General features: G+C 31.5%; 2 protein-coding genes across 2 annotated transcripts in view; both read right to left on the bottom strand.

Moving 5' to 3' along the window:
* Positions 1–297: 297 nt before the first annotated feature.
* LOC145318897 (mitotic spindle assembly checkpoint protein MAD1-like) lies at positions 298–14,660 on the bottom strand. The gene is made up of 20 exons (XM_080160575.1): positions 14,518–14,660; positions 14,341–14,383; positions 13,900–14,001; positions 13,607–13,745; positions 13,083–13,163; positions 12,588–12,720; positions 11,981–12,088; positions 10,265–10,393; positions 9,851–9,928; positions 8,969–9,064; positions 5,442–5,551; positions 4,787–5,024; positions 4,283–4,354; positions 3,563–3,735; positions 2,731–2,942; positions 2,322–2,502; positions 2,021–2,129; positions 1,543–1,668; positions 1,155–1,286; positions 298–769 (listed from the first exon to the last, which is right to left on the bottom strand). The coding sequence occupies exons 1-20, from the start codon at positions 14,575–14,577 to the stop codon at positions 575–577; spliced, it is 2,517 nt and encodes an 838-aa protein (XP_080016701.1). The 5' UTR covers positions 14,578–14,660; the 3' UTR covers positions 298–574.
* LOC145318901 (proteasome assembly chaperone 1-like) overlaps positions 14,602–16,523 on the bottom strand; it is a 5,266-nt gene continuing 3,344 nt past the window's right edge. The window contains exons 7-9 of the mRNA XM_080160580.1: positions 15,857–15,921; positions 15,463–15,563; positions 14,602–15,127 (exon numbers count right to left, since the gene is read on the bottom strand). Coding sequence (XP_080016706.1) covers positions 15,044–15,127; positions 15,463–15,563; positions 15,857–15,921 — 250 coding nt within the window. The 3' untranslated portion in view covers positions 14,602–15,043. The remainder of the gene's footprint in view (positions 15,128–15,462; positions 15,564–15,856; positions 15,922–16,523) is intronic.

Raw genomic sequence — 16,523 nt, 5'->3', positions numbered from 1 at the left:
TGTGAGGGATGGGGGTGGAGGTACCCTCCTCAAAATGATAAAAAACGTCCCTATTATTAACTTTACAGTAAAGGAAACTCATAACAATTCAGTGATTAGCGAGATATTTCGCTGCAGTCAGACATCGTATTACTTTAATATAATGAATATCTATAAATGTCTTTATTAACTTACTTTGTGCCTGTTTGTGCGGCTATTAACTTCTTGAGATCCCCAATAGTGTCATCCTCGTTACATTTCACTCTCACCTTCTTACCAAGTCGGTCGTTCACTGTTATCTCTATCATTATTTTAAGGTCTGAAATATTGATGGATAAATATATTTTCTTCGACCCAAAAATAAGTTATCCACTTGTTTTATACTAATTCGAATGCAAACAGGTTATAAAAGTATTTTGATGTATTAAGCCTGTCTGTCTACGGCCAAATAGCTTCGAAGCGTGTAAGAACATAAAATTTCTCATGATTTAAAAATACTTTATAATAATTTAGATATAACAAATACTTTAGCTTTCAATAATAAAAACAGATAAATATTTTGAGTACGATTAATTTAAAACCAATTCCTGAGATATTAGTCATCATCAACGCAAATGACGTCACTGCTGTTTCCCCCCTCCCCCTCATCTTCCACCTCCCCTTCCCCCTCGCTATGGCCCTCTCCATCCCCTTCGCTGTTCCCCTCCCCATCTCCCTCCTCCTCGCTGTGTTCAGTTTCTTCCCCATCTTGACTCTCTGCCTCTTCCTCAGTCTCTGTCTCCATATCTCTCTAAAATAATACAAAATTAGTCAGGGGTCTTAAGGGATAAGACAATAAACTTATACAGATATAAATCCTTTATTATAATAAGGAAAATCACCATTTATAATGGTTAAAACTATTGTTTTTATTGTTGGAAACAATCAATCAAGATTGAAAATGATTACCCAAAGTTTTTAAGCTTTATAAGATGGGTACCAAAATAATTTACAGCTAAAATACCCTCCCCTCCATCTATGAGGCGATGACTGAATTGCCATATCCAATGAATTAAAGCAGAACTATTATCATACTCAAGCAATATGAGGTAAAGGACATTAGCTCGTACAAAATTACATTACTTCCAAGTCATAAAAATGAAAATAACTTTATCAATAATAATAACAAAATGTACCTGCTGTTTTCTGAACAAATCTCTAATCAGACTCGCCATAAACATTGGAATAGAATTATCTTGTTCTAAATGTTTCTCCATTAATCTCTCTAACTCTGTAGAAAAGGCTGTTTCGAGCAGCTGTACTCCATTCTAATAATTTAAATTCGATCAGTTTCTATCAGATAAAAATATTATAAACTTAACAAAAATCAATTTACTATTTATTAATTATTTATCTAATAAATTTAGATGAAAGGCCTTTAAAAGTCTAAAAAGAAATATGATTTCGAAATGAAAAAATTATATACGTTTTAAATTAAAATGAACTAAGGTTAATTGATAAAAAAACAACAAGAGTAAAGTTTAAGCTTAAAATCGTTGCGAATAAAAATGTTGAATGTTTTACCTCTTCAGAAAGGGAGAAAAGGAGATATTTGTCTTTTTCAACATAAATTGGAATCATCTTATATGTGGCATCTTTGATTCTATCCACTCTGAAGCCAGTTGTTTGGGCAATGAAATTTCTGAACTCCTAAAAATATATAGAATGGATTTAGAATATTTATACGTTGAAAAGGACAGGGGTTAAATATAAACTAGTAAATAAAATCAGTTCTCATACACAACAATAAATCAAACTCTTACAATTTAAATACTTCAATAAAACACGTAGGGTAGCGTGGGGTTATTCCGGTAGGGGGGTAAAATTCCGGTCACCCCTACAAACTTTTTAAAACCGTTTTTTAACGATGTTCTAAACGTTTGTAAGAGATCTTCAGAAAAGCAAAGTTGTAGTTTATTGCCTATACTTTCATTTGTTACTTCAAACTCTTACAATTTAAATACTTAAATAAAACAACTAACTATTTAACTTTATTTTTTACCTTTGAAGTCTTTTGAAATAATTCAACAATCCTTTGATTTTTAAGTTCTGATGAGGAAAGTTTTTCTTTCAGTTGTTCAACTTCGGCACTTGAGGACCCTTCCTCCAACCTAAAACAAAGAAAGAGCTGAATATTTAATACCAATATAAAGCGTGGTTAAAAATATATAAAAATAAGATTACTTCGTTGTCAGATATACAAACCTAATATATCCGAAAAAAGGTTAAGATACACAAAATTGATGCTTTCCCTCAAATTTCCTGTTGAGCAATGACAGAACCAAAAAATAAAATCAACTTACTTGTGTCCGACCATCATGGTTAAATCCTTGGTCTGTCCTTCCTCTAACAACTCAATTCTCGCCTTCAGGGCGGCGTTTTCAGTCTTCAACGCTTCCAAATCAACCTCGCGCCGCTTAACAGCATTGTCGAATGGATTTGAGGCAAAATGAAGGACTCGTGTTTCGTCTGGATTGAAATCGCCTAAATTAAATAATTAACTTTTATTACTACAACTTGGCTAGCGGCATTTTAACCATAAAATTTTTGGTGCAAAATTTTTTTTGTATAGGAGGTGAATTTACTGTTAAAAGAGGACCATATCGGTTCAGCTGTTAGCTTAATCCTTTGCTACAGACAGACATTCTTTTACTTTTATATAAAGGAGATAAAGTGATTAATTCAAAAGTAGCTACACTTCTTAAAAACTACCTTTAATAGCTCTCTGTTCTGACTGTAGCTCAAGCTGTTCAACTCTTTCCAACAACTCTTCTTTTTCCTTTAAGAGTATCTCCGCTTGTTCAAAACTTTGTTTCATATCATCCTTGTTCTGTATTTCCTCTTCTAATGTTTTGATAGTTCTGTACAGTTCTTGATTCCTCTTTTCTAACTCTTGCACCTGGGCAACCTTGTCCTCGTAGGATCTATAAAAAGGGACATTTGATTTCAAAATATTTGTTTTTCGGTGCGTCTAACTATCTTTTCGTTTGTGTTCCAATTATGTTTTTAGTACAATTCGTACAATCTGTGAATGAGTAATGAGTATGTTCTATCTGACAATGAAGCTAAGTACATACTGTATCTGGGAGAATTTTCATTTTCATATTCGTCGGCTTAAAGCTTTGGGTACTATTAATTTAGATTGGTTGGTTTATTAGGATACGTGTCCAAAGTTTTAACCAATAGTTTTAATTCAAAGAAAGGGAAATGTTTAGTTTATCGTTATTGGAGATGCACATCAATATCTCGTCCATTGTCTTATCCCTTAAGATCCCTAGTACTGTATTTGTAATTACTTAACTTTTTCTTTCAAATTACATTACTATCAATCTATCTTAAATTATGTTAAAATATCTATTTGACTCTTCATCTCTTTGGGGGATTGTGGTACCCTCACCCAAATTAGTTATAAAACTTCACAGGAGCTTTGAAAATCTACATTTAAAGGAGAACCATAACAGAACTCCTTTAGGACAGATAGACAGACACAGATCATATTATTTTTCAACAAGCATTTATCTGTGAATTATAAAAGTGCACTTACTTTCCGCCCGATGGGGAATTTCCCGTATCTTTCTCCATAAGCATGTCCACCATGGCCTTGTATTCTTCCAGCGTTTTCTCCAGCCCCTCAATTCTGCTCTGTTCCCAGCTGGATCCAGAAACAGTTAGTTCCTTCTCCATTGAGTCTAGGATAGCTCTGCTTGTATCTCTCTCCTAGATAAGTGAACATGGTAATAATCCAGTTAAAGTGAGGGCAATGAAATTAGGGAGTGAGGGGACATCGCATGAGCTGTTTATTAGTCCCCCAATTTAAAATAACGTTGTTTACCATATCAACTTAGGGGATTTTTATTGAATTTTGGTTGGTTGATTAATTACGTTGGGTGTCCAAATGTTTTGACCAATTATTGGTTTCTAAAGTTGGATAATTTTGTGTATATCATTAGGGATTTATATCGATTATCGCGGCAATTGTCTTTACCCTTTAGATACCTGAGTGAAATAGAATAAACCAACTCAAGATTAATTAAAATAAATACCCTAGACGATCCTGGGACCTAGGTGAATCTCCCCTATAATTGATTAGGGAAATCTTACAAAAGTCATTACTTTCTAATGTAATAGGAAGAGGATAGATAAACAACACAAATCCAAAAGTAAATTTTTTTAAACTTCGAATTCTACAAATATACTTGAGGTCACAAAGTATAAAGCAGGCTAGAACTAGAACCAGTTTATTAAAAAAAATTAATGAGTTTACCTTAGAAACCAGCAACAATTTTCTCTGTAACTTCTTGACAAGCTTGGTTTGGTCTGCTTGTTCACCTTTAACCTACAAAAAAAATTTAAATCAGTATCTTGTTCATCATTTAGCCAAATAAAGTATTGATTATCTGTATATATCTGCTTATTTAAATTTATCTGTTTCAATGTACCTATAGGTTTCTATCTGTACGTATTTTAACAGTTAGTGTCTTAATCTATATGCAACAATTCTATTAGCCATGTCTCTATCTTTCAATCGATTTTTAATAATCTGTCTGATTTGTTTAAACATCTATTTATATAGTATACCTAGTTAATATGTCTATCTATCTATCTATCTATCTATGTTCAATAAATAATAAATAGAGAAGGTATAGATCCCCAATCCATGAATTGTATCAAAATTAAAACAACGTAGGTACAGTCAGAACTCATTATTGGTTAGAATATCATAAATACGCGCATATTCATTTACACAGTAAATAACAACTAGACTAACCTGTAACAGATCATTTCCTTTCTTGGTTAAAATTTCTTTCCCTTTCTCAATCAAAGCATTGGCATCATTCAGCTCTGCCTGGATTCTGCTATTCTCCGCGACCAGGTCCACCTCTCTGGCCTGCAAGTTCTTGAACACATTCCTGGCAGTCTGGATGCCGCAGGACACAATGCGTTGTCGCTCCTCTGGTGTGGCTATTCGTGTCACCAAGTCTTTCCATTCCTCTATCTCATCCCTTTAAGAAAATTGTTAGGATTTTTAAGGAGAGGGTAAAAATTAGATACGAAGATTCTCTATAATTACCTTTTAATGTCTTAACGTAACGTTGTAAGGAATAAGCTTTTCTCTGCTACTTTTTAAGATGGACAGCTTAAATTTTGGTAAATATTCCCTTAACATTTGTGATTTTCTATGATAACCACACATATCCTCTCAATTCTTATGACAACTAAACATCTATTCTATAACTTACTTTGCCCGTGTGTCTTTTCACGTTTTAGATATTCAATAAAGCTAAAAAAATAGTTCAATAATTTTCTAGTTTTTTATCTTAAGCTCAGGATGGTTTTAGGCTATTTTTCTGTACCCCTCCCCCTCTCAATAAAGGGTTTGGAAACATAATATCTTTCTCATATAAAAAGTCCTAACTTCCCTTAATGCTTGTAAATCAGCCTGCAACACAGCTTTATCTTTAGCTCGAGTCTCTGCTCTGTCTCGTTCAGCAGTAAGGTTCAGAATTTGTTCTTTTAATAGATCAACATTCTCCTGAAAATTTTAAATAAACATAGAAATGATGACATCATTTATGAGTAGCGAAGCCCAAATAATCCCAGATGGACAAACGGAAAACATATTAATCAAGAATTCTAGGCTGTATATTCTACATAAAAATTAATCTTTTCCCCGGATCAGGGGTGTATATTCTGCAAATTTGACCCTGATGAGAGGGGGGCACAGTGGAATTTTTGGCGGTTTTGGGGATTTTTTAACTTTACCAGTCACAAATGCCAACAAAAGCTTATATTAAATGAAAATAAAGTTAAAACCTATCACATACAGTTAATGGCTTGTATAATATAACATATTATGCACATATTATTGTGATTCTGGATAAGAAAAATGTCCCCAGAACTAACCTACTCAAATGGTTAAAAATTCAAAATTTCTAATTTAATTCATTTTGAAGAGAAAAGTTTTTTAGCACTGACTTATACCTCAATTATAACTTATTATAACTTTTAGGTCTTATTAAGATGATTACGATTAATATACATAGTTTTTCAACAATATCATACAGGGCGCGGCAACCGCGCGTCAGCCGTGTCTAAGCCACAAATTTAGATCCATTTGGATGTTTTAAAAAAATTTCTTTATAAGAGGAAATGCCAAGTTGGGTCAAGTTTAAACTTTCAGTTGATTTTAAAATTGTAAAGGGTTTTCCTGAGGCCTACAGGCTGCCGAGCCCTATTATGCCATGAAAATAGAAAAAAATAGGTGATGTTGTTTATGATTTTACTTACGTTCTCAAATCGATAAACTGATTTTAATTCATGGTGTTTATAATAAGAATATTCTTCAAATCAAATGAATCTACTTTAAATTAAGAAGGGCTAGAAAAATACCCTAAAGTCTTAAATCTAAAAATGAAATAGCATTAAACCAACACGGTACTAATTTAGAGAACCTAATTTCAGTATTTATTGAGATCTTAAGCGTCAGACAAAAAAACTTTAGGTTATATTATAGGATATCTAAGAGTGTTGTTCTAGATCATATTATCAATAACAAAAAGTATTATAGCTTATGTATATTATTATGATTTCTACCTAACATTTTTTTATACATATATATGACTTTTTAAACATCTTAAAAAATATAACATATCAGTCCGTAACGCCATAGAAGAAATGTGATTTTCACAGCTGTAGTGAAGATTTATATACATTATTTTGTCCGTTTATCTGTCGGTCATTCTTCAAAAGACATAAGTCTCATTTTTTAGAGGTTTTGTGATTTTTTTGAGTTTTTCCATAATTACTCTCTCATTCTCTCTTTTGTTATGACTGGCAACTGAACAACTGTTCCATTACCCCATTTTGCCCGTTTGTATATTCCAATTTTTTTGTGCTTCGCTACTTATGGATATTGTCATTCTTGTTATATTGTAAACTTTTAAAATTTTTCAAATCTTTTAAATGTTAAGAATATAAAAAGTTGGACGAACATTGAGGTAATAGAGTAAATGAAAGTAGATTATAAGATTAATTCCATTACATTTAGAGACCAATAGCACTTGATAGTTGAAAATTTTACCTTTAATATAATTAAATATTTTACACAGAGCTATATAAGAACAGACGGACAAAAAATGTAGAAAAAAGCTAGTTTGTCAGGCTTAGAAACCATGTATACCATAACAATTTCAGATAGGCAGGCAGCATGACCTTCATGTATATATATTGAGCTTGGCTCCAAAAAGTATCATATAAAAATTATTCTAAACCTATTAAGACTAGCACAAAAATTTTATCTAATTGTCAAGCCATTTTATAAAAGATGACCGCTAGAGCATTACAGACATACTGACGTACCAATCAAGATATAGATATGAGGAACATTATTATTATATAAAAATCAGCTGTTTATTTAAAATAACAGCCGAGTAAATGAAATTTTTAAAATACAAATAAATTGTCTGTCAGAGAAGTAACAATAGACTGGCAGACTAATTTTATTATAAACTGGCTGCTCATTAGTATAGGGAATATTCACATTCATTTTCAAATGTCTCTTGAATAGCTACTGAGAAATTCACGTTTCCGCCAATAACATTTCTTGCGTACAAATGGACAGATTTACAGACATACGGACATTATGATTTATAGATTAGTTGTGCTAAAAATAGGTTTTTATCTTATTATATAAAGTAGTAAGTTTTTAAGTCTTAAGCTTAAAATTTCAATAACTACCTAACTGATTGAGTTCTTCATTTTAAGAAAGATTTACATAGGTCCTAGGAAGGTTTTAAGGTATTTTTTAAACCTCTTCTCACTCCTTTAATACAGAGCGATTAATTGATAGGGATGCAGCCTCTAGTAAAATATATATATTATATTAAACGCTTTCAAAGATGGTATTTTGACTTTATGATGGCACTTGATATATATTAATAAGATTAAGAATTGTCCATTTTTAAAGCTAATTTACCATTTTGGGGCTACGAGGTGCCAAAAGTTATGAACTAATCTTGAATTATGAATACTTGAATTTAATCAGGGCCTAAATAACTTTTGGCACCTCGTAGCCCCAAGTTAGAAAAACCTTTAAACGTAAAAAATACATGTTATTTTACGATGCAATTTGAGGTGTTCTTGGATTTTAAATTACAGATTTATGAGAACTTTTCTTATTTTTCTTGGCATTTTTAAGTAGAAACATCTGTCTATATCAATGAAATATTGTTACATATCATTTAATCAGATTTTTACACTAATTTATTCTAGGAAAAAGTAGGAAAAGCAATGTATGATGATTTTAATGAAAATATTCACTTTTTAAAAATATTCCTTTGACCACGTTCAGCCAAACGGTTGTATTTTGCCTAATTTTGTAGTATATATAAAAAAATCTGTTGTATGGCAACTTTTGAATGGTAATACTAGCCTTTGGGACATTTAACTCAAATTTGAGGAAATTTAAAAAATGACCAAAAATCCTACTGTGGGGGGGGGGGGGGGGGGTAAAAAAAATGTGGTTGGGGGAAAAAAATATAAAAATTTAAAGAACTGAAAGCATTTTTTTTTCATTTTCTCCCCTCTTTGGTAAAAAACTAAATGAATATGTGGCAGGGGAGATAATATATGAATAAAAGAAAGAGTTTTGAAAGTATTTTTCCATTTTATCCACTTTTGCTGGAAAAAAACTAGGAGGGAAAAAAAAAATTACAGCAGGGAAAAAAAAATAATCTAGTGCAGAATATACATCCCTGCACCGGATGCAAAAAATATTTAGCATATTATTATTCAGAAAAAAATGGAAAAAAGTTTAATTAATTAATTTTTTAATTTCCCCCCTCCCATATATTTTCATGCAGAATATATTTATAACCCTGCAATAATTTTAATCTTAATCATAACTGGAGAGTAAATCAATATATATCATCCATCGTATTCCTGTTTTTACCTGAGTTTTCAGATGAAGTTCGTTGATATTTCTGAGAGATTGGTTTTCCTTTTCCAAGTGTGAAAATTGATCCAGCTTTTGACTCATAGCTTTTCTCTAAAAAAAAAAATATAGAATTTATCCACAGAACTGTATAAAAAGAGAATCAGGGGTGTATATTCTGCACAAGATTTATTTTTTTCCCCTGCTACAATTTTTTTAAATTTTTTTCCCCCCCTAGTTTTTTCTCACCAAGTAAATGGAAAATGGAAAAATATTTAAAGAACTCTATATTTTATTTATTTTATCCCTCCTACCACACATTTTTTTAGTTTTTTTTCACTAAGGAGGGGGGGGGGGGGGCCGGGGGGGGAATGGAAAAAATGTTTTCAGTTTTCTTAATTTTTACATTTTTTCCCCTCCAACCACTTATTTTTTATTCCCCCCCCCCTGAGCAGGGGATCCCATGTAGAATATACACCCCTGAAGAGAATAGAGAAAAATACTGTACCTATGATTTGACTTTTTCCTATCCGAATAAAAGCGTTGGAACATAATTCACAAGCATACGCATTTTAGTCATGATATTTATGAGACAATAAATGATATAAATCAACTATTAAGAGTAAAAATAAAAAGAATTTTATTAATTTTAAGGAAAATGAAAGTTATTTTTTATTATTGCTATTATTTAGCTACTTAATTGTAACCCTTGTATTTTAACTACCTATACCAATAACTTGTTTGTAAAACTATAGTATTAATGACTTTTTATAATAACTATCTTTTTTGCAGAATTTTGAATATTCTGACAAAACCCATACAGCTGCGTTTCTGCTGGTTGTAAAAATGACAAAATTACCTTTTTTTGTCTTAAAGAATATATCAAATATATTGTTATACCTGAATAAAGGAATCTCTGTTGGCAGCTAATTCACATTCCAGCTTCTCGATTATCAATTTACTACGAGCCAAGGCTTCCTACAAAATATTATAAAAGGGTTATTAGGAGGGACTTAAGAAATAAGAAAATGGAAGGTAAATTAATGTAAACCACCCTTAATTACGATCAGGAAAAATACCTCTCCTATAGATTAAAATTTTTGATGTAAAAGTTTGAACACTGAAAGTTGAAACGTGTTTTAAAAAGACCGTTGTGTGCCAGTAAAATCTAGTCCAATGTATTCAACCCCACTGGTACTAAAAAAACAAAGCAGAAATGAACAGAGAAAATTAAATGTGGACATTATTACCCCATAGTATAACTTATAAAATACTTTTTATCTTTGCATTAATCTATGAAAACATTTGGGTTACCTTATTTTCTTTATTCTCAGTAGCAGATTGTTGCACAGCCTCTAATCTGTTGGCTAGAAGTTTGTTTCTCTCCTCATATTCCGCGCATTTCTGTCTCAACTCTCCAATACTTCCCTCGTAATTTTGCATCTAAATAATAAGAAACAATTATATTGACAGGGATCTCAAGGGAGAGGACAATTGACAATAAAGAGGACTATCCATGAACAAGAGCAAGTGATTCTAAGCATATTCCAGCATTGAGCCGTGGTATTTTTAAAAGCGAAGCTTTTCTATAATTAGGGTCGGTCCGTCCGTACGTCCGTCCGTCACGGATAGCTTTTTTGGTTAATTTAGACATGTTAGAATTGTCCTATCGATTTCAAATTTTGCATGGTGATTCCTTTAGTAGTTAGGTACGATTTAGAAAGCGTAGCAACTCTATAATCATTACCAAAATGTCCGTACGTCCATTTTAAACATGTTGATTTTTTTTAACTTTTTTAAATAGCTTTTTTCGTTAATTTAGGCATGTTAGAATTGTCATATCGATTTCAAATTTTGCTTGGTGATTCCTGTAATAGTTAGGTACGAGTTAGAAAGCGTAGCAACTCTATAAGCATTACCAGAATGTCCGTACGTCCATTTTAAACATGTTGATTTTTTTTACATTTTTAACAACACATTTGTATGTGAACTAATTATCCGATTGGTCTGATTTTTGGTATACTGATTCCTGGGACAACAAAGTACAATATTATAAGCGAAGCAACTCTATAATCAAGTCCTAAAAATGTAAGTATGTCCATAATCATTATCCTGTATCAAGCAGTTTTTTAACAAATTTACTTACAATTTTGCTTTGACTCTTATACATTCGCATTCTGATTATTCAGTTCTGACATTATACAAGTGTTAATGTCCGTTTGTCCTACCGTTTCAGAGCTTCGCTTTTATGGATGTTGTCATTCTTGTTTTAGTAAATATACTAGATTTATGTTTAATATTAGCTTTATCGACTAAAAAGTTAGGTTTCACCATGGTTTTAAATGAAAAAACTTTTAAATGTTAAGCATTATTTGGTGCATCGAATGTTTTGATGATTTTAAACTGTAGTTTAAAAGCTTTGACACAAAAGTATATTATTGTGATCAAAATTGTATATTTAGATGTACTTTTGCAATTTACAACATTTGATGCTTTTCTGCAGTGTTATTTTTATTTTGTCCTTTGAACTCAACAAAGCATTTGATGATATTGCTTTAAAAATTAATTTACATTTCAAAGTTTTTTCATATAAATCCATGGTGAAACCTAACTTTTTAGTCGATAAAGCAAATATTAAACATAAACCTAGTATATTCACTAAAAAAATACTATGGGTCAATGCTGGAAGATGCTTAGAATCACTTGCTCTGGTTCGTGGATAGTCCTCTTTTGTATATTTTAAATTAATTTGAAGGATAAGGTTTGTATCAACTGATTAAAATTACCATTTTTGGGCGACAGTTTGAAGGAAAAATTTAATATACTGACTAATTTTTATTCTCTATTTTTCATTTTTTCAACCCCATCTCCAAAAACATTTAAACTTTGTTTTCCTAAAACTATTCGTAGATCCGTCATGTAGTTTGAGATATCATACTGTACAGTGTACAACCTATACAAACATACATCTGGCTAATTAAGTATACGATTAGGTTGTTTTACTGATATATAAAATAAATAAAAACTTACTTTTGTACTAAAGGCAATAGGATTAATGTCAGCTCTGTTTCTCAGCTGGGTTTCTAGGCGCTCATTTTGGGATTCCAATTTGGATCTCTCATCTCGCAACCTCTTCACCTTCATATTTAAGAATTTAAAAGGACTGTCCACAAGAAAATTTTAAAAATCTAATAAAAAATTGCCCTCTGTTCAGTTTGAAGTGAATTTTATATTATCGCGATAGAAGACCTTTGAAAAGGGATTTTTACACTTTTAGTGCCTTTGTATTTAATTTTCTCCCAAAATATGCAATAATCTATTACAGGGATGTATATTCTGCACAAGACTTATTTTTTCCCTTGCTGCAATTTTTAAAAAATTTTTTCCAGCAAGGAAGGGGGAAAATTATTTTCAGGGCTCTTTATTTTATACATATCATCCCCCCTCCTACATATTATTTTATTTTTTTTCACCAAGGAGGGGAGAAAAATGGGGAAAAAAATGGTTTCAGTTCTCTTATTTTCTACATTTTTCTTACTTTTAAATCTTCGCTTTTACAGATGTTGTGTTGCTTGTTTGTTTATCTGTTTATTGAACAGAACATATCATAATCCATCTAATAATCTATCTTTCTAACCTTGTTTTCTAGGACATCAAATCTGTCCAGGGACTGTCTTCGCGTTTCTGTTTCCCTTTCATCCCTATCTAATTTTGTGTCTTCTAGATGTTTTAGTTTGTACTTTAACTCATTCACCCGATCAAGTTCAGACCTAAATTAAAAAAAAATATTTCATAAGCGTGCAAAAAGGGGGGTGGCAAAACCCCTTTAACTTGAAATCGGGAAGATCTCCCGGCACTCATAATTTTCACTCTTGAAAAGATTTTACTTTCTTAAAAACACATTTGTCATAGTCAATGCATATTCGAACGTATTCATTGACAAAATTTTAATATGCTAAATTTTTCTGTATATTAGAGAAAAATGATAAATTCAGTTAGAGACAATTCTAAAGTTTTTAATAAATTGGATAAAGCTGGGGGGTACCTGGCAGCACCAAATAAACATTATTATTATTATTATTATTAAATTGGATAAAGACAAAAAAAGATTCTATGCAAAAAAAAACCTTACTTGTATAATCTTGTGGCTTTTTCTAGCTTGTGTTCAAACTCTATGGTGGATTTTTTCATATCAACCTCGTTCAACTTTATCCTTAATAACAAATACTTTTACCATTTATGAATAGTAGCAAAATATTTATTCAAAATATATCCTAGAATTCAAATAAGGACAGTTTGGACCTCCCCCCCCCCCCCCTCCCTCATTGGGAGGAAAAAACTAGACAAATATGTGGGATGGGTAAAAATGAATTAAGAGGACTGAAAAAACTAGGAGGCAAAAAATCTTATGCAGAATATACAGTACAACCCTGGTCCACAATTAATGCAGAAAAAGAAAGCTAGGAATATTTCGAATAATATTAATGCAATATTTTTATGAAAAAGTAATTCTTAAAGAATTCGCGTAGACCGTATTCTTTGAAGTAAATATTCAGTTCTGTGTAAATGTAATGGCATATTCTTAGAGATTGAGTAGCTGCGCTGCTAATCATACTATAAATTAAGAAATAGATACATTTTATATTTTATAAACACCTATTTTCCAACTTAGCTTGTCTTGCCAGGCTTCCCGCATTCTCTGCCGTTAGTAACTTAAGCCTTTCTTCCAGAGCTTTATTTTTCTCCTCCAATTCTGTTATAACCTTCGTATTGTCATTGTTCATTATTCTCCTACCTAGAAATAGTTTAGGTATTATCAGAGATCTAAAGGGATAAGATAATGGCCGATAAATTGATGTAAATCCTCAATGTTAATACAAAAAATTACCCCTTCTGTAGATTATTTTTAGTATAAATCAACTGTCTATTATCCATGTACTTAAACTTACTTGAGAGATCATTGAAAGAATTCATTCTTGCCATTTTAGATGCATTTCCAGATTCATCCAAAGTCTCGTCAAAAGTCAGCCGTTGAGCATAGGGACGCTTTTCTGAATATAAAACAGTAATTAGGTACAAATATAAAAATTGCAAAACATTCTCTAATCTGAGATCTTGACTCAAGAAAATGAATATTACGAAAACCAATTTCTGATTAAAATTGAGTATTAGTGGAGAGGTTATGTATGATTTGAATTTGTAAATATAAACTTCAAAATTGGGGTGTGTACTGTATCTAACCCCCCAGCAAAATAAACGGGGGTTAATACACCTCCCTAGGAGTCTTAAGTTTGTGCCAAGTAGAATAGCGTCACCCCCCCTTCCCCATAAAAATGTGGATGCGGGTTAACATATTTGTAGAGTAGCTACGCTACATGGAAAAAACATACCTGAAGCTCTTCCAGAATTATGTCGTCTCTGCTCATTTCTTAACTAAAATCATTAAACTATTGAAAATATCAACAAGGAGATTCTCTATGATTATCTAACGGAAACCAATGAAATAGAAATGTCTTTTCATAGAAATATTTGTATTAAAAGATTAAAAGATATATTAGTGAAATTACCTGTGTTTGAAACAGCTTCTGTATTTGCACGAGCTGTGTTGGCTCTCCAGGGGAGGCCATTATAAAAATTAAAGGCTCTCTACCTCTGAAAATGGCCGAGATATTAATACAAATATCTAGCTTAGATAAATAATACTTTAAAATATTAAATTTTCAACCAGGCGTTTAAAACATCACAATTGTTTACAGCAAATGTAGTGCCGATTTCCATCAAAGAGCTTTTAAGTGCTCGACAGGCACTTAGTGGTAAATCACCAATGTAGGTTTTAAAGATAATATCACATAATATAACAGCACAGTAAAAGGGTTGCTGAGACTGAAAATAAACTGTCATAGTTATGAATACAACAACTTTAAAACCAACAGTAAGTATTTTCATATCACTGGGAGGATTATAAGATTAATATTACATATATAAAATAAATACAAATAAATTTAATTTTGAACCAACTCGACAGTCTTAAACATATAAATTAATATTAGGCATTTTTTTTCTTCATTTTAAAACATAACAATGAAAATATAATTAAATATACAGATGATTAGAATTTTTGTGTAGCTGTTTTGTCTTTAAAGCTTCGGCTATATTGGGTTTCTGTAGTGAGCATTCCTAAATAAATAAAAAGAGTAATTTGAAGAATATCAGCGCAGTTAAATAAAATAATGTTCGTCAGTGTTTTAATTTGTCTGATTTTGAGCTTGATTTATTTTCTGTTTTGTAAACCTGTTAGTTTATCAATCCATTTTATTTGGTTATTTATCTATTTGATTGTCTCTTACTATTTGTTTATCAAATATACTGATAAACAAACAAAAACAAACTTTTTGTGGTTTATGGCGGAAGAGGCACCTTGCCGTTTTTCAACAAATACACGTTTTCCCCATTAAATCAAAAGTCATAGTGAAAAAAATCAGAAAAGCCGCACTTCCTTGTCAATCTTTTACCTGAACTATTTTAAGTTTATGAATATTTTGAAATCCTTGTAGACTAATAGAATCAGCTGTTAGAACATCAACATAGTTTACCAATAATAAACACGGGAATCCTGAAAAAATACAAGTTTATAGAAGCTGCAATTTACAAAGGGAAAAAGTCAAAGCTGATTTTATTAATTTTAATCATGTTATATTAGTGCAAAAGTAATAAACGGTACAAGAAAAATAAGCAAAATTAGGCATGAAATATTACAGACCCCATCACTATTAAAAGACGGCCATATCCCCCGAACTCTCACGAACCTTAAATAGGAGAAGTATGCATCACTTTTGACGTTCTTGAAGGAAAAAATCTTATAGAAAACTATTCAGTGAGTAGCTGCGCCATTAATCTATTAATTACCTTTAACAACAGATATAGAAAGAACGCCAGCTGACAAACCAGTTAAAATATTGGGAACTTCCAACCTAAAATATTAGGAAATTCACATCTAATACTGTAACAGAGCTTGATGTAGCAATCTACGCCCTTTCTCCCTCTTAATATTAACAAGCTATCAAACCAAGAAATCTTATTCACAAAGGCACTCAATCGACATGAACTAGTGCTTCACTAATAATATATTTCTAGTTTGGCCTAGATTCCGATTAATTTCCACCGAATTAGAACCATTTCAAAATCATGTTTTGTTTCTTATTGTAGGCATTTTTTAAAGGAGAAATCATTGAATTATTGACACGGGCCTTACGATAATAAATATCTATTCACAATATAAAATAAATTTTATTGTAATTATGAGCAAAACTTGAACTTAATGCGAGAACAACCTTTCATTAACTATCATAGAATTGAAATACAAAGCAACATTTCTCCCTCCCCCCAAAAATTAACAAATCCCCTAGAAATAAAATCTCCGCCCACTTCCCACGTTTTCTGGCAGGCGCGGCGTTCATGCAAAACAGACTGTCCATCTAGCGCAGCAATAGACATCTAGCGGTATTAATGATAAAATTGAATGCTTTGAAAGTTTTTATGGAAGATAGTTGACTACAAACTACTAAATAATATT

The sequence above is a fragment of the Acartia tonsa genome, chromosome 5, assembly GCF_053477335.1.
Source record: "Acartia tonsa isolate MP-2025a chromosome 5, ASM5347733v1, whole genome shotgun sequence".
NCBI classification, from domain to species: domain Eukaryota; kingdom Metazoa; phylum Arthropoda; class Copepoda; order Calanoida; family Acartiidae; genus Acartia; species Acartia tonsa.
The sequence above is the reverse complement of the archived record's forward strand: the minus strand, read 5'-3'. Positions and strand labels throughout refer to the sequence as shown.